The sequence below is a fragment of the Eleutherodactylus coqui genome, chromosome 8 (genome assembly GCF_035609145.1).
Source record: "Eleutherodactylus coqui strain aEleCoq1 chromosome 8, aEleCoq1.hap1, whole genome shotgun sequence".
Taxonomy (NCBI): Eukaryota; Metazoa; Chordata; class Amphibia; order Anura; family Eleutherodactylidae; genus Eleutherodactylus; species Eleutherodactylus coqui.
In genome coordinates, this window is record NC_089844.1 from 74,405,763 (window position 1) to 74,431,058 (window position 25,296).

The 25,296-nt window shown below is 42.0% G+C and overlaps 1 protein-coding gene across 3 annotated transcripts in view; it reads right to left on the reverse strand.

The window, feature by feature from the left end:
* The window catches only part of RAPGEF4 (Rap guanine nucleotide exchange factor 4), a 270,214-nt gene that overhangs the window by 41,283 nt on the left and 203,635 nt on the right, over nucleotides 1–25,296 (reverse strand). For all 3 annotated transcript variants that reach the window (XM_066575843.1, XM_066575842.1, XM_066575840.1), the window contains 4 exons: nucleotides 16,581–16,669; nucleotides 9,583–9,610; nucleotides 7,081–7,159; nucleotides 1,044–1,190 (listed from right to left, as the gene is read on the reverse strand). In XM_066575843.1, coding sequence (XP_066431940.1) covers nucleotides 1,044–1,190; nucleotides 7,081–7,159; nucleotides 9,583–9,610; nucleotides 16,581–16,669 — 343 coding nt within the window. The remainder of the gene's footprint in view (nucleotides 1–1,043; nucleotides 1,191–7,080; nucleotides 7,160–9,582; nucleotides 9,611–16,580; nucleotides 16,670–25,296) is intronic.

Sequence of the window (25,296 nt, forward strand, 5' to 3'; positions counted from 1 at the left end):
AACTAATTCCAGAAGCTTGGCTGAAGGACATTTGGTGTCTTGGTGCCCATTATGTGTATTGCCTTTGACACCCACAGTCGCTTCCATTTGCAATGGTGTCATTAATGACAAAACTGGACAGCTGCAGAGTGGAACCGGGTTGTCTTCAGTGATGAATTCAGGTTTAGTTTGGGCACTGACAATGGCCATGTTCGTGTTTTTTAAACCTAAGGGCAAGTGCCTCAATCCTGCCTTTGCAGGTGTGATGATCTGGGGGACCATTTCATATGACAGTCTGTCACCCCTACTAGTGGTACGAGGGACAATGACAGCTCAGCAATATGTTCAGGACATCCTGCAGCCACGTGTGTTCCTCTCATGGCGGCTTCCAAGAGGCATTTTCCAGTAGGATAATGCTCGGTCGCACACAGCAAAGGGGTCACAGGAATGTCCCCACAACATTGTCCCACTTCTGTGGCTGCCCGGTCACCAGATTTATCTCTATGTAACATGTATGGGACTCAAATGGCCTCAAAAGCTTGCAAAAATATTTTTTCTGGTTAGCCAACAAAAGGTGTCACCTCTTGTTTTATACAAGAATGTTATTTTTAAAGAACATGAAACCAATGTTTCCAGTGAAGGGTGTACAGTACTTGGAACCACTGCGCTGTAGGACAGATCAATAGACCCTTGCCTGTTTATCCTTATTTGCTAGCAAGTTTCTTGAGCTCTTTTCTCAGTAACAAGACAAGGACACTGTACGCTGTGAAGGGCCATTTCTGTAAAGTGAGTCGTTTTCCTGCACACTGCTAGCTGATCATTTTAGTAATATTTTGGGAAATGGCAACTCTGTTACCCTATAAGGCGGCACTGTAGCCGTCTTCGGCAAAGACCTACTTCCAGCACCCAGCTTGGCCTATTTACTCAGTAGGGGATCGTACTGTTGTTTGTAATCAACTGAAATTATCTCAAAACGCTTTTATAAAACCATTGCTATTTGTGTGTTTAACCTTGAGTTTTTAAATTATTTTCTATGAGCGAAGGGAATGATAGTCAAACAGTACCTCCTGCAGAACTGATCTTTACGAGTATCAAGGATTCTCCGGAGCCCAGTTTATCTGCTACAGCAGACAACACCTCCTTCACCGAGGCAAACACTTGTACACGTATGGTGGTGTATGTGTGATCAATGCAGTACACCTTGAAGAGAACTGCGAAGACAAAATACAGACATTAGATGTAATAAGAGCACATGATATGGATTACCTAGAGGAACACAGTATGTGACAAAATTCTATCTATTTCCTGTTGCTTATATAACATCAGCATATTCTGTAGTGCCATACAGATTCACCAATTACATAAGTCCCCGATGGGGCTCATAATCTAAATTTCTCACTTTAATAAGAAGCCAGTTAACTGTATGTTTTAGGAGTGTAGGAAGAAATCAGAGTGAAATGATCATGTATATGCTTCTAAGCATTATAAACCACTATAGGATGCTTAGATTGTTTCATTACAGTGTTCTTCGTTTTTGTATATTATTATATACTCCCACAAAGAAAACATGCCATACCATGAAGAAACACTCGAAAAGAGAGGACACTCAACGCTCAGACAGTAAAGTTCCGAAGAATTGATTTTAATTTCAAACAATTATGCGTCTTCTGAATAATTAGTAAGTAATGGGGCCATACTGAATCGATGCCATGTGGCATTAATGACTGAGTGCTACAATACTTTCCTGGGGTAGTACTGACCAGGTGATATTGACCATAGTCCACCGTTCATCTTCATTACGAGGCTGTGGAAGAGTATTCACTCCACGTCCAATAATATCCCACAGATTCTGTATTAGAGATCTGTAGATCATGCTGCCAAGGAATCACTTGGACACGGTGAAAAGTATGCCTGCTGATATTCGCAGTTTAGAGCCACGAGATATTCTGATAGAAAATGGCGATATTCTGCAGAAAATATGGTATTGTGCCATCAATGTGCCCCTGGAGCATACTATAGGTGATTGACTGTTGATGCTGATGGCAACCCAACCACTACTCCATGCTGATGAGCTCTGTGGTGCTCCACAATTATGGAAGAACCAACTCAATTGCCACATCGCCTCCAGATTCTCATTTGGTGATCGCCATTGCTGAGGCAGAATCTTGTCTCAATGCTGAATACCATACTGTGCCATTTGTCAAACCAGCTAGCTATGGAGTTTACAACGATGGTGTGGTGTGAGGGGAAGTCTTCACAACAGACAGCAGAAACCGAAAAGTGACAACAGCACTCAAAATATGTTTGCTATCAGAAGTATACATAACTATAATAAATACACTAACCATATTAAATAATGCAAGGGTCTTGGTATATAATTTGATCAAATCATATTGGCCCACCTACCAACATCCAGGTGACCAAACTTTCAGATGGTTCCTAACGCTAATACCAGGTGCAGGATATCCTACCTTCCCTGGTTTTATTTGTAGGCTTAGTCCCAAGAGAGGTGTATTCTGAAAGGTAAGTACCCATTTTTCCCAGGTTAAAATAAAACCACCTGGTATTAGTGTTAGGACCCATCTGAAAGCTTGGTCACCTGGACGTTGGTACGTGGGTCAATATGATTCGATCAAATTATATACCAAGAACCTTGCATTATTTAATGCGGTTAGTGTATTTATTATAGGTATGTATACTTCTGATAGCAAATGTATTTTGAGTGCTGTTGCCACTTTTTGGTTTCTGCTTCTATTGTATGTTGCAGCCATGGTTGAACCCTTTCCAATCCACTGTCTGATGTCTTTCAACATTCTGATTGAAGCTTATACAGCTCCAATGTCAGAAGACATCCAACAGGGTATTCTTACCGTCTATTGCCAGCCACTCCGCTGTTGTTGCCTCTCTGGCGCACACACACTGGCTTTAGCCAGCAAATGGCACCATTGTATAACAGCAAAAAGAAAAAGCCTTTTAGGAAAATCTGAATCCAAAATTGGATTGGAAAGGGTTAACATGCACCTATCGATTTCTATTAGTAAGAGCTGACCTATTTTATCTTTTCTTTTTCAACATTAGTTTTTATTGAAATTAAGCCAAAGTCATACAATACAGTATCAAACGCATATTACTGGTGAAATACAATGGTTAGAGAATGATAAAATGGTCCTTTTTGTCCCCTTTCAATCACCATTGCTTACATTAACCCTTTCCAATCCAATTTGTATCCTGGTTTTCCTAGGGGGCTTACTCTTTTTCTGCCATTATGCAACGGTGCTGTATGCTGGCTAAAGCCAGTACTGCATGAGGTGACACGTTGGATAGGCTCCAACAGCAGAGAGGCTGACAATATACAGTAAGAGAACCCTGACGGACGTCTTCCAACATTGGAGCTGTACAGCCTTACATCATAATGTCTTCAGAAGTCAGACAGTGGATTGGAAAGGGTTAATCTCTATCATAACAACTGTATATCTTTCTGGCATTATATCTGATTTTAAAGTCTTTAAACAACATGCCATTGCTTTCTGTTCTCTTAATTAGCAGGAATAGCTCCTGCGCATGTTATATTAAAGCTTCAGGCAACTTATAAGAACACAAACTGAACCAAGGTGCATCGATGCAATATGATCTCATATCAGGTATTGGTAACATTTTCCCATACATCCTAGGACTCCCTGTACTGTCCAATAGAGTTGTTACGAACCGCTAACCATTTTTCAAACACACATTGTTCTGCCATACAGTTTTTGAACTCTCCTATTACCGGGGAAAAGGGCTCTCTCCAATGTTTGTCAATAATGGTTTTTGCTGTCATTAGAGACAGAAAGCTTGACCACAAACTTGCCTCTAGCCAATCTTTAAAGAACTACCATCGTCGATATTGGAGCATCCAAATCGGATGCCAACTGTGGATTGTAGAGCCACTACTACATGCCATCAGATGCATCCATCTGTGTACTGTTATGCTCAACTCAGTGCCCTGGTCCCATTACAATGGTGCCCATTTCATTTTGCCGACAACTATTTCCAAATTTGACCCACACTTGTGGCATCCCGTTGAGCTTCTACCATATTATGATGTAACCGGCTGTATGTATTCCTATGAGGAACCCTTTAGCGCACTTGTCAGTTTGATGAAACTATTCCCAACAGCATCTTAAAGGTATCTTCATACCTTAATCCTTATGCAGACACAAAAATCGGACAGAGGTTGACAGCAACTGACCAGATGCCCTGAGATTCAGTAGTAAAGGGGTGTCGCGTGGACCCACCACTTCCTCGTCTAACAGTTGTCACCACCGCTGACAGGTCAGGTAATACACATTACGGTCTGTAATGCAATATTTGCGTCATTGGACGCACAGACATTTCCCCCCACTTTTCGGGAAAAAAAGTGTCTTATGGAGTGAAAAATACGGTATATACCAGAGCTTTATATGGCTATAACCCTCATAGTCCATCTTGAATGAAAAAGACAACACTACATTTTGCCTTTGTTATTTGAGTGCACTTTACTAAGCCCTGGACATAATGATGAGCAAACTAAGCCATGTCCATATCATTTTCATACATTATTGAAGAGCAGCATGTTATCCAAGCTCAAGTATCTGCAGATATAATACATGTATTTATATGTGATTCCCATTTTAAATGTACAGGCGGTACGGTGATCATGTGGAAGTCGCTGTGCTCCTCTTAGAACTGTGGATATATGAAAATTGTTTCTGAACATTTGGTTTAATTCCTGCACCACGCTAGGAGGAAATGATCTGACCCCTTTATACTGGGTCCGCTGTCTGCTCTATGACTCGTGAACTACCTGTATGGAAAGAAAAACCATTTACTAGTAAACTGACCCAGAACAACCTGAAAGTCTGCTCTAAAGATTGTTTATGGCCACTTGATACAGCCGTTTAACCAACCAATTTTCTTCCCCTTGTTTCTTTCATACTCTGACCTTTGTATCTGTAATTGGCTATAACATTTGTCCCCCCTGCTACAGCAAACCGATGGAATATGAAATCCAGCATAGCAGAAGCAGCCTGTTTCACACTTCATCTCCAGCTCTGTTAGAGTCCTGACAATTGATGAAGAATGATAAGGAACACAACAATTCTGATCGTCTAGGAACAAAAACTTCCCAAAGTCCATCGCAGCAGATAAAAGTTTCACAAACAACTTAGTTGACTATAGATCATAAACTCTATTGCTCTACTGAATGTAAATACTTTTCTGTAATGGTTGTTAAAGGGGTTGTCTCGTGAAATCAAGTGGGGTTATACACTTCTGTATGGCCATATTAATGCACTTTGTAATATACATCGTGCATTACATATGAGCTATAGAGAAGTTATTCACTTACCTGCTCCGTTGCTAGCGTCCCCGTCGCCATGGTTCCGTCTAATTTCGGTGTCTTCTTGCTTTTTTAGACGCGCTTGCGCAGATGGGTCTTCTCCCTTCGGCTCGGCTCTGCAGCATCGGCGTTTTGGCTCCGCCCCTTGTACGCGTCATTGCGTAGCTCCGCCCCATGACAAGTGCCGGTCCCAGCCTCCTGATTGGCTGGAATCGGCACGTGATGGGGGCGGAGCTACGCGATGATGCGTACAAGGGGGCGGAGCCAAAACGCCGATGCTGCAGAGCCGAGCCGAAGGGAGAAGACCCATCTGCGCAAGCGCGTCTAAAAAAGCAAGACGACACCGAAATTAGATGGAACCATGGCGACGGGGACGCTAGCAACGGAGCAGGTAAGTGAATAACTTCTGTATGGCTCATATTTAATGCACGATGTATATTACAAAGTGCATTAATATGGCCATACAGAAGTGTATAACCCCACTTGATTTCGCGAGACAACCCCTTTAACTCAAGTCCAATAACTAAACTGATAACTTTATACATTCTTTTTAAGTAACCCTCTGGTTTCAGGATAAAATTTTGTCCTGGGACCATAGGGGGCAGTTATATTAACTGCTGTTGGTCTTCTGTGCTGATGATACCTCTCTGATCTGTCAGTTTCAGGTCCCATTTTTAGTTGTCCGATGCAATCTCCATACTACCTAATCCCCACGGTGCATTGGTAGTGTTAGTGCTATCTTAAATGGCTGCCTGGTCACACTCTTGGGATAAACTTGACTTCAGACACTGTAGGCTCATTATAGTGTGGGCTGCACAGAGCCCCCTCTCCTACACATACTGTACTGGGTAGCGGAGGAGGAGTGGCTCTGCATGGATCACACTGTAATGAGGCTGCATAGTCTGGAGGTAGGGTCTGTAGAGTGGAGTAGAGGGGGCACAGAGTGGTGTATATTACATTGTGGGAGCATACAGGGGGCTTGTTTTCTTGTGTGGGCATAGAGGAGGTTCTATTACTTAACAGTGGCAGAGAGGGCATTCTTTTACTTTGTGGGGGAACAATGTGGACTCTAAAACTTTGTGGGGGTACATAGAAGTATCATTACTTTGGAGGGGCATAAAGTGGGCATTATCTTGTGAGAGGGCATAAAGGGGATTTATTACTGTGTAAAGGCACGAAGGAGGGCATTATTACTGTGGGGTACAAAAGAGGCATTATTTGATGTGAGCATTATGGGGAAATTATTACTGTGTCTATTACTTTATGGAAAAGTTTTGGCAATCGTTTGCAGCTAGAATAAAGTTATTTAGGGGTGTCTGTTAGTAATACTTCAGGGAAAATGAGGAGACGATCTATGATGGGGTGTCATGCAACAAGCTCGGGCTTCTATGTGCATAGAGAGAAGCACAACTCATTCTGCCATAAACCTGGTACGTACAAGCTGTTGTCTAACGAAAGGCACAGAAGGAAACTGGTGACATTGCTAGAGCTCCCTACTGTTGTGGTGACTGGTGATGTTAAATGCCAGTCTACAGAACTGCTAATGACAAGTACTGACGGGCCAAGAATTGTTGCTGGTACCTAGTGCTGGAGTCAGAAATTCAAGGAAGGTATTGGTGGTATTAGGTTTTTAAAAATTCTGTATCGTAGAGGGAGGCATGGGATGGCCGGAGGAGAAAACCTTTAGATAAATGAATAAGCATGGTGACTTAATATAAGTTTTTATATTTTAAATTCGTACTTACTTTCATCTGTGCTTCTTATTGGCTGACGCTTCTGCAACCTCTCATCCCCAGTGCTGAACTGTCGTAAAAGCACTTTGTGCTGTAAATGGAAGGACAATAAATGTTTAATTAAACTATCACTATTAGGTAGCATTCCCACGAACGTATATTGGCTCGGTTTTCACGCCGAGCCGATATACATCGTCCTCATCTGCAGAGGGGAGAGGATGGAAGAGCCAGGAGCAGGAACTGAGCTCCCGCCCCCTCTCTGCTTTCTCTCCGCCCCCCGCACTATTTGCAATGAGGAGAGGCGGGGCGGGGGTGGGGCTAAGCTATGTGAATTAGCCCCACCCCCATCCCACCTCTCCTCATTGCAAATAGTGCAGAGGGGCGGAGAGGAGGCAGAGAGGGGGCAGGAGCTCAGTTCCTGCTCCTGGCTCTTCCATCCTCCCCCCCTGCACACAAGGACAACGTATATCGGCTCGGCGTGAAAACCGAGCTGATATACATTCGTCTGAATGCAGCCTTAAGGTCTTGTTCATACAACCTAAAGTACTCAATTTCATGATTAGTAGACTGAATAAGGTAAATGTTTTTTACAAAATGGTATAGTTTGGTCAGAAATCCACGGCGTTATCCCGCAACTATTAGGTTCTACTGAACCTAATAGCTTAATGTTCACGCTGCGGAATTCCACAGTGTGAAAGAAATCGCGTCATGCTCTAATTGCCGCGGAAAAATGTACAGCTGGCTTCCATTGTAGTCAATGGAAGCTGTTCGTCACGCGATACGTCCGCTGAGAGCACAGCGGAATTATCGCGTGATTATGCGTCACTGGCCAATGCGTTATCGCCCACTAACGGCCGGTCGTGCGCTGTACTGCACATGCACCCCGGCTCGCGAGACGGGACTCATATGGCGGATCTGGAGAGGTGGGTATGGGGTCTTTGGGGGGCGCAGTGTCGGACTCCGCTGCAACATTCCACGGCTATGGGTATGAGGCCTACAAAGGTGACTGATAGGGCAAAGAGAACAGAATGTAAAAACAAAACAAAACACAAGTTATCATTTTGTTAGCATGTATAGTTGCAAGTCATTCTTGAAAAACTGCAGCATGACCCAGCATGCAACTTTACTGCAGCACAGAGCATTTGGTTGGATCTGGTTTTCTTGAACAGGAAATGGGAAATTAAACATAAAAAAGGGTGATGGTTAAAATAATGACAAGATGAGATCTGCCTTTAGTGAGAGCGAGTAAATCATTTTACCAGATAAAAGGTGAAGCAAAGGAAGAGTCAAAATAAATTTCGCTGCCGAAAAAAACATGTCCGTTTTCTCCCCCCCCCCCCATCCTAAAATATGCCAGTTTTAAATGTAAGTCTGGTAGGAGATGAGGTTGAAAAAATGCGTGTGTAAATTGTATTCCTGGCAGCTGGCACCATATCTTCATAAAGAGCCGCCTTAGGCGCTGGACGTCCAATGCCTTGTGGCCAGTGGAACATGGACTGCATATCCTGATCCTTATGTTATTTGGCTTGAAAAAGACTTAATTATAGGTCGAAACGTTGCCTATCTTAACTTGGACGCAATAAACATGTTCTTTTGTATGACATAATTTCATAATTTTCTGCATCATTTTATGCTGCCACCTCCTCCACTCGTCTTCTCTACACATTTTATGGGGCGTAGGTCCATAGCCCCTAGGGTGGCTTTGCATTTATTGCTGACGCTTAAGTCTTGGAAATAATTTTTCCTCCCCCCCGAGTGGATTTTTATCCCGCGGGTTGTTTTTGCGAGTGCCGTGGTCTCCTCTCTTCTACAGCCTATAAATTGTATTCCTGGCAGCTGGCACCATATCTTCATAAAGAGCCGCCTTAGGCACTGGACGTCCAATGCCTTGTGGTAAATATGGCCTCGAGTATAACCCTACTAACCAGCCTGAGTTAAGTGACTTGCATGCTCAACTTAAAACTGTATTGGCACTGAGCTGACAACAGAGAAGAAGGAAAAGGCACAGGCTGCAGACAAGTCATTCCCAAATTCAGTTGGCGTTAAGCCTCATTCACACAAGTGTATTCGCGTTCTATATTACACACCTATTTTTTTTTTTTCACATGTAATACGGGGAGCTGAAACCCTATTGATTTGCATTGGGGCATTCGGACGTGTTTTTCATGTGTGTATTTACATGCCCTATTTTAGTTCATAGTACAAACCAAAACTGCCCATTAAAGTCAATGGGATCGTGTAAATGTGCAGAGGATACGCATGACACATGTGTATTCACTGGGTAATTAAGCATTAAATTATGGGGCCTTCTTGTGGGTTTTTTTTCACATGCAAACAACAATGAATACGAACGCAAAAAAAAACGCAATAAAGGGAATCCGCAGTTTCGGTCCGTGAAAACACTGAATTTCAAGGACGGAAACTGAATACCCCTGTGTGAATGAACCCTTCTTCGGATTTTTCTAAAAATGAATTTAGGTAGAGAACTAGTTTATCAAAAAATGTTTCACTTACTTTTTTTTGTCCTTTCCCATCGTCTGATCTACAAAATATAAATAACAGATTTCTTTAGTATTAAATGCAAATAACTTTCAATTATTACACAACTTAGAGAAAGTCTTTCAGTTAAAATTTTCCCTATCAACTATCGTCACCATTAGATAGTCAATACCGTGGTCAGTAGTAGTGAACCTTTATGTTTGCTGCTAGCGCTACCATTATGGAGGAATCTGATTTTCTGCCACAATTGCCATATGCAAATAAACATTAGACCGTCCATTGGACGCTGTTCTCGACTCACACTGGTCTTGTTTTTCTGCTCTCGGTCTTCCCCAGCCCTGCCGCTTGTCTAATATGTGATTGACAGCTCCTCTCTGCTTTGAAATGGGCACAAACAGAAGGGTGCTGGCAGTCATTGTTGCAGATTCTCAAAGCTGTGAGCAGAAGGGTCTGCATCCGGCCATCGTGGGAACAAATAAACTGCTTATATCCATCATATGCATCGAAAATCTGTATAACATGGAGGATACAGAGAGAAGAGAAAAGGACCTTCTAAGGGTGATTTCATGTCTGCGTTGGAACCTCCAACTGGAGATTCTGTCACAGATCTGGCACAAAATGATGGAAGAAAAAGCGCTTTTTCTTCTGTCTAAAAGCTGAGCGGAAACCGAATGGACCCTATTATAGTCAATAGGGCCATTTAGCGCTGTTCGGTTCCATCATATGACGGAGCTGTTTGGCCATGGGATTCCCCTTTCCTGCTTCCCGAATGGAGCAGGAAACCGGAACCCCTGATGCAGGTGTGAAACCACCCTAACAGAGAAGCTTTTACTGTACCACGAGGGCTACCCATACACATTAACAAGCATTAGCAGTTAATACTGCGCCATCTACTCTCAGTTCAATATAGTTCCTCCAGCATATATGTCTGCAGCTGTTGCTAATACTCCAATAGCTGAGGCTTAGTCCGTTAAACCCAGTTTCTCTGTTAGCTTGAAATGTCTTTCTACAGTCAGAGGCTTCGCAAAGATATCAGCGGTCAGGTCTTCAGTTGGGCAGTATTGCAAGTCCATAAGTCCTTGTTCCTGAAGAGACCTCAAGAAATGGAACTTCACATTGATATTCTTCATTCTTGGGTCAACTCTCTCCATCTGTGCTAGTGCAAAGCATCCTTAGTTGTCTTAAAACAATCTTTGTTGGTTCCAGCTGTTGTTGACCAAAGTCAGTTAACAGCTGTCTCAGCCATACAACGTCTTGATAGCCTATGCTGTTGCCACATATTCTCCCTCTGTCGATGAAAGTTGTATCTTGCTAGACCAGATTATGGCACCACCTGAAAAGAAGAAACGGATAACCGCTGGTAGACCTCCTGTCACGGGGGTCTCCAGCCAAGTCAGAATCCATATACGCAGTCAAATTGCATTTATCACTTGCTGGTAATCTTAACTTAAGATGCAGTGTTCCCTTCAAATATCTTAAAAAACCCTCTTTACGGCATTCCAGTCTATCTGACTTGGCGTTGGGACCTTGCTACACAAAATTCCTACTGCTGTTGCAATATACGGCCTTGTAGCGGGAGTAATGTCTAGCAATTTTCCTATTGCTTTCCTGTGTCGGTTATCGTTTGGCAGCAATGTACCTTGGTTCTTTGACTACATCAAGTGGTTGGTTTCCATTGGAGACTTTACTGCTTTTAATCCAAATGTTTCAATAATTTTTTGTAGTTCCATCTGAATACCTAGGTAAGGCTTTAAGTTTACAAGATTTTAGTTTCAAAGTCTAGGTTTGGTGTTTGTAGTATTCCTGTTTCATCCCCTTCTTGCTGAAAACAGACCGTCCACGTAAATGAGCACAAAAATCCATCTGTCTGACAGTTTCTTCATGTACAGGCAGGGGTCTGCCTTACTCCTTAGAAAATTCTCTTTCGTAAGTACTTTGTTTACTTTGATATTCCATGCTCTGCCAGCTTTCTTTAGAGTATACAGTATATACTTTTCTGAAGTTTAACGAGAACCTGTCAGTAGGTAACTAAGCTATGGAACTCATATGGCAAGTTCCCTGGAGTCCTGGGAGGTATTTCTTATACTTACCCAGGTCCTCGATCCAGCGCTGTCACCCCCGAAAGTCACCATTGATTACGATGGGACTGTGCGCACAGCATGTGGCCAGCAATCCAGGGGCACAGTCCACGCTGACTTTCGGGAATCGGGCAAGTATAAGAAATGCCTTCCGGACTCCAGGGAACCTGCCATATAAGCACCATAATTTAGTTTGTGGGGCTCATATCTAGTGACAGGTTTCCTTTACCACCAAGTTTGGTCTATTGGAGCAAATATTTTATCACAGTCATCTCTACATTTCTGTGAATATCCTTTGGCTACAAGCCTCGCTTTGATTTGCTCAACTGTGCCATCTATATTGTATTTTGCTTTAAAGATCCATTTACATGCTATGGGTTTTCTCCCAGCTGGTAGCTCCATTAGTATCCATATAGTGGAGTCTTGTATGGGTTTTAATTCTTCCTTCACTGTGTTTATCAATGTACTGGCTTTCCCTTCTAAGAGTTGAAATATGTCTTCGCAAGATTTAGGTTCATATACATTAAAGGGGCTTGAAATAGAAACCCTACCCTGAAAATAAGCCCTTGCTACACTACAAGAAAAAAAAACAAAAAACAATATGCATCTAGCAGTTGCCATTTGGGTCCCTCCCACTGGGGCTGCGTCGCTCCTGTAGGCTTCCGTGCAGTCCTCAATGCCGACGGAGCATCTATTGTTGGTGACGGCTTGAATTCCCCGCCTCCAGCAAGCAATTGCTCTGATGTGTTCAGGGGCGCTGCCTCCGTGCTGACCTCCCATGTAGTGGCCAGCGCTTGTAACTGCAGGCATGCCTCAGATTTGGACTTTGTAGTTCCCTTATGCTTTCTACAAGTCTGTGACCTAGACGTCTATGTCACAAGTGGATACAGTCATTCTGTTCATGTGTGCAGTCTTTCACCTGTTCTTTCACGGTTTTGGGATGGTATAAAGGCCCACCTGCCTTGGCACTAACTATCACCTTCTTGCCATCCAAGATGGTACATTCATCAACTTGAGATCTTACAGCGAGTCTTTTAGCCCTCCTTCTAGACTGGGAACACACAGCTCATTCTTTACAAGTATGGTTAAATTAGTCAACTTTTATTAGGGCACACACCAGTTCCTTTTGTCCCATTCCCGAGGACTGATGTGTGGTCTCTGTAGTAATAACCTCCGACAAGTCATCTCCGGATAATAACATTTCCACTTGAAATGTCGATAGCTGGTAATTGTCATTGTTCAGTTTGGCTACTAAGCTTCAGTTCCGAGTTAACGGGTATTTTTGTATAGGTGTGTTTCATTCTTGCATTCAGTAGATGAGCACTTCTGAAGATTCCTTGTATCAGTCTCTTAATCAGTCTGTGCTTTTTTCTGTGTCAGGGCCCATAACCTTTCTTCTGCTCTCGGTCTTCCCCAGCGCTGCCCCTTGTCTAATGATTGTGATTGACAGCTCTTTTCTGCCTTGGAATGGCCAAAAACAGAAGGGTGCTGTCAGTCATTGCTGCAGATTCTCATAGCTGTGAGTGGAAGGGTCTGCATCCGGCCATCGTGGGAACAAATAAACTACTTACTTGAGAAGTACAGTATCTATCTTATCCATCACACATCTGTAAAACAACATGCGGCACGAGAGAGATGAGAAAAGGATCCATCTATAAATATGCTATGTATTTATGCCCGCAAAAAACCTGATGGGCCGAAATATACAGGGAATAGGCATATTTAGGTCACATATAGGTATGCTACACTGGCTGTCTTAGCGCTAGTCTAATCGTGCTAATAGTTAATAGGGCCAATTTAAACTGACAGACGTCCTTTAATATTAATCATCACCATATGAGTATTCTGAACAAATAGGAGCCTGACGGTACATAGTGAAGCTATAGATATCAGAGACTGAGAACTTTATTACTGCTCCCTTACGACCACTCTCACTCCTAATACCCAGTGCTTATATTATGTTGCACACATTGAAATGAATGCAAAGCTCCATGTACAGTATAGGATTTACATCCCATCTTGTCTAGCACCCAAGACTCAAGTAGGTCATACCTTAAATGGTCACTAACTTTACAAAAAAACTTGTGCTTATGTGATAGCCAGTGTGATAACCACCAAAACTGCTATTTACTATATTTATCCTAAATGCTGTTTTTGTGCTGAAAAAAAAAATCACTCTAAAATTCTTGCTACTAGTGGCCTCCCTTCCACCTAACTAGCTGTTTATTGCCAGTTATCAAATGTGTAACTGGAGACAGGCCAAGAGTAGAACAGGAAGTAAAGAAGGATGAGGAGTCATAGTGCTCATTGCAGTCTATGACAGCAGAGGGGAAAAGGAGAAGGAACGAAACATACTCTGAAACTAACGGGGAGTTATGTGCTGCTATTTATTCACATCTACACTGCTCAGTACTGTCTCTGTGGTAGTTACAGAGCAAAATTTGCATTGGAAATTAGAGGGTGCAAGGCCAATGGTGTCATAATGCAAACCATAAAGTTGCTTCATTTTCAGTTTCAAGTTCAGGGAGGCCTTGGAACCTACTTGTCCTTTCCATGAATGTTAAGACTGCTACTGGTCTGTGTTTTCACAAAGAGTTAATGAATTAACTAAACGATACACTCTCCCTCTTTACTGTAAGAGCAGTACTTTAACTTTGCAGCCTCAATGGGCGATATGGCATGGAATAAAAAGTATAAAAAAATATCAGACTTTGAAATGTTAAGGAATGATATTGAATTCATTACATAATGAGTCCTTTATTTTCTGCAAATGTGAACTAGTGAAAAGCACTTGAATTATTTTGTCGCTATTACTTCAATAAAGTAATTGTAGAAATCAGTAAGAACAATATTCATCTGAGATCTTATGAAGTTTCACGCTGGGGAAGTCTGCGGCAGCCTCTCATTTGGCCAACATTCGAGGAGAATAACCAGAGGGCCACAGAAGACTTTAGGTAAGTAATTTTGATTGCTCATTTAAGTCCAAATGACATTATTAGCATAACCAAATAGGAATGTGCACTTGAAGTGTCTGCTCTTGGAAAGCTACATTTGTTTGCCACGGGAGACCAGAAAGCACATTTAGCAAAGTGTTTCTTATGATCTTAGCAGGCAATTCGATTCCATTTAATTATGTGGATTTGCAGTTGCGTCCTGTAGAAAAGATATGATATCCATAAAAAATACTAACTTTTATGTTTAAACCAAGTAAACTTCTCTGTGATATTTCCCTCATGAGCTTCCTATTATGCAGAGTGTGCTCAAGAAAGCTCTAGGATACCAATCAGCTGCAAGAAAGGCTTGAGAGTAGGACAACTTTCTGCTAGAGATGTGATGGTGGCTTTGCATGATATGTAGACAACTATTTCTATTGTATACCTGTAGAGTATATGTATTATGTAATTGGGGGAAAAAGGATATGGACATCCTGAAAAAATAGAATTTGTGATTTATCAATGATTGCTGTGATTTTACATTTTTCGTGGTAAAGATGAATTCTCAATGTAAGGTCTTATTCACATAAGCGATTTTCAAGTCTAGGTGCTGTCTGTATTTTCAGCTTAATATACAAAGATAGCAGAATGACCAATTACTGTCAATGGGGCAATACAGACATCTGTATTTTTTACACAGACTATAGATAAAATTGCAACATGATCTATTTGGATTCAACTTCCCCGATTCGAATCAGTTGGTGGGCAAAAACAAAAAAAAAAGCGCACATGGAAGATACATGTTTGCACCATTTTTCACGGATCGTTAATAAGTAATTCTAGAAAAAAAATTGCCTCTTCCAATTTTTTTTTTACACATGGATCGCTTACACACATAAGAAATGTACATACGTAAAGTCTATGGATGTGACATGGACATATGCATTAACATTAGCCCATTGCTCAAGGAACACATTTGGACACACTCGTGTCTCACAATGCTGTGGTGAACCTCACTAATTTGGAGCAACTTGAATTGGAGGCTATATTTCTGGAGCAATTGGATGATACAAATACTTAGAGTGCTAAGCCAAATACAGACTGTTATCAATTAGTGCTGCAACTGCATGGGGTGCCAGCACTACTGTATTGTCACTGCCTATAAAGTTGACCATACACATCATAAAGACAGACAATTTCATCCAAAACAATCACCCATTTGGGTGAAATTCAGCTGGGTTAGTTTTATCCAAGTGACATCATCTGGGGGAAAAAAAAGTCGGACATGTTTAAAATTTTCATCTAATAGTCAATCAGCAATATATCCATGAAAGAACGTTCTCAGAAATCGAATATGTATAACCATCTTAAGTCTGGTTCACGAAGTAAGGTAATTCATACAAACCTGATGACTTGAAGACTAGCTATTGAGTCAAAGTGAGTCATGAATTGGACCATGGAAAGATGGACAATTGGTGATTATGATGCCTTCAAGTAATCTAATGAATTAAGAATGTTGTCCAATGCCCAAAATGCCAAATACTATCAGCAAGGACTACTGGATTTCCAGTAGACCATAGATGGGCAGATGTAATATGCTTGTCAAAAAAATAGCATCTACATATCTGTGCATCACACCTCTACTGTAGGTGACAAGAAACATACCACAAATAGTGTTTTTTGTTTTTTTTAAGTGGATGCTGGCCATAAAAAAATAGTGAATTGTTGGGTCTATTGTACAGATCTGTGGATTCCTCTTACAATAGAAAAATAGATGTTCCTACTTTTTCTTAAATTAGCCAAAAACAAGTCTTAAACCTGGCGAAGAAACCCACCGATGTGTTCTAGTAGCAACAATTTGGGAAAACGAATATGACAAAAAAATGTGGCGATGCCAAGGGTACAAGTTGAGGAAAACAACCAGCTTGAGGAAAACACACAACCTGATGTAGATAATCACTTCTTACTCACAGAAAATTCTCAAAAAATGTGAACTACTTACAACTGCTTCACTATTCTCTCCAGCTCAGGAAGTAGTTCCTTCAGAGTTGCGATCGTTCTTGTATCATCTGATACTGAGACATAGAATTCCTATAGAAACATATGAAAAAATTATTTAAATGATACACAGCAATATGGTAATAAAGGACGGTACTTGGACACTTCTCACTTTGTGTTCGTTGCTTCTGTACATTACCGTAACACATGACTATTTACATTATCCAATCTAAATAAAGCTAAAGTTTCAGCAACTGTAAACAATTAAAGGGGTATTCATAGAATCATCGAATGGTAGAGTTGGAAGGGACCTCCAAGGTCATCGGGTCCAACCCTCTGCTCAGTGCAGGATTCACTAAATCATCCCAGACAGATATCTGTCCAGCCTTTGTTTGAAGACTTTCATTGAAGGAGAACTCCCCACCTTCCGTGGTAACCTGTTCCAACCTATTCCCACCACAGCAAGTTAAACCTCCAGCCACAGGATAGGAGATAACTTGCTGCTTAGTGGAGGTCCAACCACTATGTTGTATCCAGTGAAACTACAGGCTGGTAAGTCTAACTTTTGGGTAAAATATTTAAGGGGTTTCTAAGAGATGCTATCCTGGAATACCTCAAGGAAAATAGCTGTATAACTCCATATCAGGGTGGGTTTACTAGAGATCGCTTCTGTCAAACCAACCTGATCAGCTTCTGTGAGGAGGAAAGTTCTAGATTGGACCGGGGAGAGTCATTGGAATTTGGGCTAATGAGGTTTACCACTGAGAAATGTAAGGTTATTCACATGGCAGGGAAATACATGTCCCCATTACACACTAAATGGGAAAATCACTGGACAAAACTGAAATGGAAAAGAAATTGGGGATTTTACTCAACTAAATTTGCCGCAATCAGTGTCAGGCAGCTGCTACCAAGGCAAATAGGATAATGTGGTGCATGAAAAGACGTCCAGGGGCGCATGACAAGAACATTGATCTTCCTCTTTATTGTGTACAGTTTTGGCACTGGTACTCAAGAAAGACATATCAGAGGTTCAGCAGGTACAAAGGTGGGCAAGTAAAGTAATAAACTGAATGGGCGGACTACAATGCCCAGAGAGGTTATCAAAACTGAGGATATTTAGTCTAGAATAAAAAGGCGGAGGGGCGACCTAATAACTATGTATAAATGTTTCAGAGGACGATATAGAGATCTCTCCCATCATCTATTTATACCCAGGACTGTGATAAGAGGGTGCCCTCTACGGATAGAGAAAGAAGGTTACTAGACCAACATAGAAGGGGGTTCTTTACTGCTAGAGCAGTGAGAATATGGAACTCTCTGTCTAAGGCAGGTTTCTCGTGCAAGTTTTGTGTGTTGCGAAACTTACAAAACTCGCATAAATATGAACTCCATTCTTTTGAATGGACTCATACACACGAGCGATATTTTCCCTCACAGCGATGCGGTGAGGAAATACTTGTGAAATGTTCTATTCTTTCGGGTTACTTGGAATGCATCGTCCATTGATTTCAATGGGACCTCGGACGTGCGATGTGCATCTGATTGCAATGCAAGGTCCCCCATTGAAATCAATGGGAAACACCTCCAATCCTCTAAATCTCATGAGAGAAGATCAGCATTTTACAGAAGCGATGCAAGGCGTTTTTGCCTGGCAATTGCCTCGCATTCGCGGGGTTAAAACACATGTTGCTGAGCGCGATATCAGGCAGAGTTTCTCAGCCCGATATCGCACTCACCCGTATGCAGTTAGCCTGAGGATGTGGTGATGGCAAACTCACTAAAAAAGTTCAAAGAGGGGCCTGGAGTGTAACAATATTACATGTTATAGTCACTGATTGCTTCGAAAGGGTTGTTGATCCAGAGATTATTCTGATTGCCAGACTTGGAGTCAGGAAGCAATTGTTTTTCTTAAAAGGAGGAAAATTGGCTTCTACCTCATTGGGTTTTTTTTCGCCTTCCTGTGAATTAACATTGGGGGAAGGTTGCTTTAAAGTTTGATTTAGATCAAATGCTGAAAATGTATTCATCTATAGGAAACTATAAGAAAGGCAAAAAGTTTTCCTTAAGACAATATGAAGAACAAACAGTAAGTGGTTTTAAAGTAATCCCATATCTTGTCTGATCAGTGGACCCCCATTGATCACAAGAATACTCTACTCTGCTACCCCCATCAATCCCGTTAAAATAAATGGAGAGGCAGCACGCCTGCTCGGTCGCCATTCCATTCATTTGGGGGTACAAGGGACCTCCATTCTTCTTAATGGTAGGGATCCCAGCAGTCAGAACATCACTAGAGATGAGCGAGTACCTGCCCGCTCGCCTCTAAAGATTTGGGTGCCGGCAGGGAGCGGCGGAGGAGAGCGGGGAGGAACGGGGGGGGGGGGGGGGGATCTCTCTCCCACTCTCTCCCCCTTGCTCTCCCCCGCCGGCACCCGAATCTTTAGAAACGAGCGGGCAGGTACTCGCATAAGGCAGTACTCGCTCAAGTAGTTTGCCTTAGTAAGTATGCTTGCTCATCTCTAAACATCACCAATTGAACACTTATCTTCTATCCTGTGGATAAGGGATACGTTTTAAACTTGGAACAATGCCTTTAATTTTGGAAGTCATATGAGATTCATAGTAGTAGCTTTTAACTGTCTTTTTCAGACAAAAAGTATTTTTTCTATATTTTCTATACAAACAGTATAAATAGCTTAATTTACTTAGGTTTCGTTACCCTATCTCCTCTCCTGGTGCTTTTAAGGTGGATTTACATAGGGCAACTATCATCCAAATAGTCACTTCATAGAGCGAATGCAAGAGATAGCTATTCCGTGTAAAAACAGCCACCAACTGGGTAACGGGCAATAATTTATTCACTAGTTGCTTTTTTTCAGCTCACCTAAAAATAGTCGCAGGTTAATTAATTTATCGTCTGGTGTAAACAGGCAATTGTTCGTCTTTAAATGAGTAGCCAATAACTTTGCAGGCTTAAGCCACTGCAAAACTGAATGGCAAGTGAACAACAATCTCTTTGTGTAAAAGAAAACAAACAGTCATTCGTACACTTCAGTGACTATTTGTTTACTATGTCAGCCCCTGTCCTGCCTAGACTATCAGTTCTACAGCGTTACAGCCCCCAGGACAACAAATGCTGGGAATGACGGAAAGGTAAACTCCAAAATAGCCCACTGATTTACATAGTAACATAGTTTGTAAGGCTGAATGAAGACAATGTCCATCTAGTTCAGCCTGTTCTCCTCCTATGTTGTTGATCCAGAAGAAGGCAAAAAAAAACCAAGGCCAGAAGCCAATTAGCCCATTTGGGGGAAAATTCCTTCCCGACTCCCTATTGGCAATCAGACTAATCCCTGGATCAACCCCTGATTTCTTAATGGTGAGTGTATGGTTATGGGTAATAACCCAACTAGTTCAGCCCAATATACCCAAGTAACATTCATGGAAGGTTCAAGGATGATAAATTGTGATTCAGCACAGGGACTATGTATATGTACTTACTATATGATTATATGCTAATAGCTATCTTTTATAACGGGATTCAACGTAATCTTCCCATCATGAGCACTGCGCACCTGAACTAAACCCATGCGAAAATAATTTTTAGAAATCAATTGCTTCAGAAATCAACTGTTGGATATTTTTCCTGCTTTTGTAAATTAGAAATAAAGTAGAAAACATCTTGGCAGCCGAGCCTTGTGGTGTTAGCTCAATCGCTGTATTCTTATTTTTTTGTATAAAGCTGACAATTTCCTAACAGACTACACTGTATATTATTGGATAATGATGGCTTAATCCTGAAATAGCAACATCTACAGATACCTTTCGGATAATTGGAAATCTATAAGAAACCTACAAATAGTTTCAAGGTGATTTTCACCCTGGGAGATTTGCAGAGTTTGGGGTTATTAAATCCAGTCGGCTCATCTGTAAGCATCTAAAATACTAATTGAAATATTGTGGGTTGAATCTATACGCCCCTATCATCAGTAAGGAGTTTTCAAAGAAGGAACAATTTTGACCCAGTTTTACTACGAGTCCAATTAGAAGACTATTATCACTTCAGTCATTTAAATGTAACTTTCTAACACTTTTATGAAATAAATAAGATATTAACAAATATTCAGAATTTGCATAAATAGTAATTCCATATTATAATAACCTTCAAGGGGTCCTACCAGAATTCACTTTTATAACCTGTCTATAGAATAGGTGATAAAAGCCTGATTAGGCAGAGACCCTCACCGATCTTGAGAACGGGATCCATGTCCTCTGCTCTTCCTCACTGAGTGGTCGTGGCATCCACCCACAGTGACGTCAGACTGAATGGAGCAGTGGTCGCACATGCTCAGCACCACTTCATTGATTTCAATGGGACTGACAGAAAACAGCTGAGTACAAGAGCTCGGCTATCTCTAGCAGGCTGCACATGCGCGACAGACACTACTTTCAGTCATCTCCTCACTGCATGGTGCAGTGATCCCACAGAGATGGGTACACAGGAACTCTGTTCTCAGGAACATGTGGCTCTCAATGGTAAGACCCCCACTGATCAGACTATTCATAGCTAATGAAAGAAAATTGTGGTGCAACGCCTTTAACCACAAGTGGGTTTCAATTAAATATTAGAGATGAGCGAACGTACTCGGTAAGGCCAATTTCGCAATTGAGCACCGCGATTTTCGAGTACTTCACTACTTGGGTGAAAAGATTCGGGGGGCGGGGAGTGGTGGAGCGGGGGGTAGCAGCGTGGAACAGAGGGGAGCTCACTCTCCCTCTCCCCCCCCCACTCCCCTCTGCAACCCCCCGCTCACCCACGGCGCCCCCCGAATCTTTTCACCCGAGTAGTGAAGTACTCGAAAATCGCGGTGCTCGATTGCGAAATCGGCCTTACCGAGTACGTTCGCTCAGCTCTATTAAATATCAGAAATAAAATATGGGATGGAGTTTCTCATGTGTCCACAGATAGTACTGTCTCCCCTAGAAATGGTGTGGCCACAGATACTACTGTCTCCTCTATAAATGGTGTGGCCACAGATAGTACTGTATCCCCTATAAATGGTGTGGCCACAGATAGTACTGTATCCCCTATAAATGGTGTGGCCACAGATACTACTGTCTCCTCTATAAATGCTGTGGCCACAGATACTACTGTCTCCCCTATAAATGGTATGGCCACAGATAGTACCACCTCCCCTATAAATGGTATGGCCACAGATAGTACCACCTCCCCTTCAAATGGTGTGGCCACAGATAGTACCATCTCCCTTTTAAATGGTGTGGCCACAGATAGTACTGTCTCCCCTATAAATGGTGTAGCCACAGATAATACTGTATCCCCTATAAATGGTGTGGCCACAGATAGTACTGTCTCCCCTATAAATGGTGTAGCCACAGATAATACTGTATACCCTATAAATGGTGTGGCCACAGATAGTACTGTCCCCCCTATAAATGGTGTGGCCACTGATACTACTGTCCCCCCTATAAATGGTGTGGCCACAGATAGTACTGTATCCCCTATAAATGGTGTGGCCACAGATAGTACTGTCTCCCCTATAAATGGTGTGGCCACAGATAGTACCGCCTCCCCTTTAAATGGTGTGGCCACAGATAGTACCGCCTCCCCTTTAAATGGTGTGGCCACAGATAGTACCATCTCCCCTATAAATGGTGTGGCCACAGATAGTACTGTCTCCCCTATAAATGGTGTGGCTACAGATAGTACTGTCTGCCCTATAAATGGTGTGGCCACAGATAGTACCGTCTTTCTATAAATGGTGTGGCCACAGATAGTACTGTCTCCCCTATAAATGGTGTGCCACAGATACTACTGCCCCCCCCCCCTATAAATGGTGTGGCCACAGATAATACTGTCTCCTCTATAAATGGTGTGGCCACAGATACAACAGTCTTCCTATAAATGGTGTGGCCACAGATAATACTGTCTCTTCTATAAATGGTGTGGCCACAGATAGTACCGCCTCCCCTTTAAATGGTGTGGCCACAGATAGTACAGTCTCCCCTATAAATGGTGTGGCCACAGATAGTACTGTCTCCCCTATAAATGGTGTGGCCACAGATAGTACTATCTGTGGCCACACCATTTATAGAAAGACAGTACTATCTGTGGCCACACCATTTATAGGGGAGACAGTACTATCTGTGGCCACACCATTTATAGAAAGACAGTACTGTCTCCCCTATAAATGGTGTGGCCACAGATATTACTGTATCCCCTATAAATGGTGTGGTCACAGATAGTACTATCTTCCCTAAAAATGGTGTGGCCACAAATAATACTGTGTTCCCTATAAATGGTGTGGCCACAGATAGTACTGTCTCCCCTATAAATGGTGTGGCCACAGATAGTACTGTCTCCCCTATAAATGGTGTGGCCACAGATAGTACTATCTGTGGCCACACCATTTATAGAAAGACAGTACTATCTGTGGCCACACCATTTATAGGGGAGACAGTACTATCTGTGGCCACACCATTTATAGGGGAGACAGTACTATCTGTGGCCACACCATTTATAGGGGAGACAGTACTATCTGTGGCCACACCATTTATAGGGGAGACAGTAGTAGCTGTGGCCACACCATTTATAGGGGAGACAGTATTATCTGTGGCCACACCATTTATAGGAAGACTGTAGTATCTGTGGCCACACCATTTATAGAGAAGACAGTATTATCTGTGGCCACACCATTTATAGAGGGGGGCAGTAGTATCTGTGGCACACCATTTATAGGGGAGACAGTACTATCTGTGGCCACACCATTTATAGAAAGACGGTACTATCTGTGGCCACACCATTTATAGGGGAGACAGTACTATCTGTGGCCACACCATTTATAGGGGAGACAGTAATATCTGTGGCCACACCATTTATAGGGGAGACAGTACTGTCTCCTCTATAAATGGTGTGGCCACAGATAGTACTGTCTCCCCTATAAATGGTGTGGCCACAGATAGTACTGTCTCCCCTATAAATGGTGTGGCCACAGATTAGTACCGTCTTTCTATATAAATGGTCTGGCTACAGATAGTACTGTCTCCCCTATAAATGGTGTGGCCACAAATAATACTGTGTTCCCTATAAATGGTGTGGCTACAGATAGTACTGTCTCCCCTATAAATGGTGTGGCCACAAATAATACTGTGTTCCCTATAAATGGTGTGGCCACAGATAGTACTGTCTCCCCTAGAAATGGTGTGGCCACAGATAATACTATCTCCCCTATAAATGGTGTGGCCACAGCTAGTACTGTCTCCCCTATAAATGGTGTGGCCACAGATACTACTGTCTCCCCTATAAATGGTATGGCCACAGATAATACTGTCTCCACTATAAATGGTGTGGCCACAGATAGTACTGTCTCCCCTATAAATGGTGTGGCCACAGATAGTACTGTCTCCCCTATAAATGGTGTGGCCACAGATAGTACTGTCTCCTCTATAAATGGTGTGGCCACAGATAATACTGTCTTCCCCTATAAATGCTCTGCCTCTCTCTGTAACATCTAGTTCATCTGTGGTTCATATAGTGCTTTGTCCCTGTCTTTACCTATAGCCTCTGTTCACACTTCGGCTTTTGTTTATAATAGAAGCCATAATACCGGTGTTGGATCTGTTGTAGGTTGAAGAACAAAGGTGCCCAACAGATTTCACTATCTTCCAGTGTGGTCTGACAGAGTTTTGCCGTCTTATACTGAACATAGTTTTAATAACATGCTGAAGTAACGGTCGACTGAGGCTCCAGAGATTTGTTTTCTACTTATCTGAATGGTCCGCTTTCCTAACATTATATACTAATATACACTCCCTTTCTCTGCATTACAGCTATCACAAGATATATGCACATAACTTGTTTTCAACCAACATCATTAACCCAATACCTGCATTCGCCTTACATGTTTATCCTATGGATATGTGATGAAAACCGCTCACAATTGAATGGATTACCAAAATCAGATGGAAACAAAAGAGATAATGGTCTTTATGGGACACATTAAAAAGGCCGATATCATAATTTAGTCGGGCATTTGTCATTCTAGATGGCTATAGAGTAAAGTTATAACTGGTTAATAGGATACAATGCTGCAGTTGGATGCAAGTGCTATATAAAATGATCGCATTCTCCTAGTAACAGTGTAATTGAAGGTTACCCGTGTATCTCATGGAGACAGGCCTGTAAAATCCATGTTCTGTGTAAAAATCATGCTTCTAAATAATTACTTTCCCACTTATCGCACTCATTATGTATATTTTTTTCGGCGGCAGCTATTGTATAGTAAAGTCTCTAAAGAAAATTGCAATATATTGACATTGATAAAAGCCTATAATGAAGTGTGGGAGAAGAAATGAAATCTCTCCACTGGATCCGCATTAGCACAATGGCACAGTACTGTTGCCGCAGTATCCCTGTCATTTATCATGTGTGCTTTTATTTGCTTCCATCAAGCAGCTAATGGATTTGATGGCAAAATACACCATTTTTTTAATTGAATGCAGCTTGAACTATTGATGAGCTACATTTTTATTTGCATTATATGCAAATCTCTAATATACCCTATTGTGGCTTTGTTCTGCATAGTACATGGGGCCGTACTTTACCTTCTACATGGCTTATTTTGCCCTTGGAAGTACGGCTTTTAGAGGAGAATATCTCCCTTACAAAGCACCCAATGGAGTGGGGGATGGCTGCACAA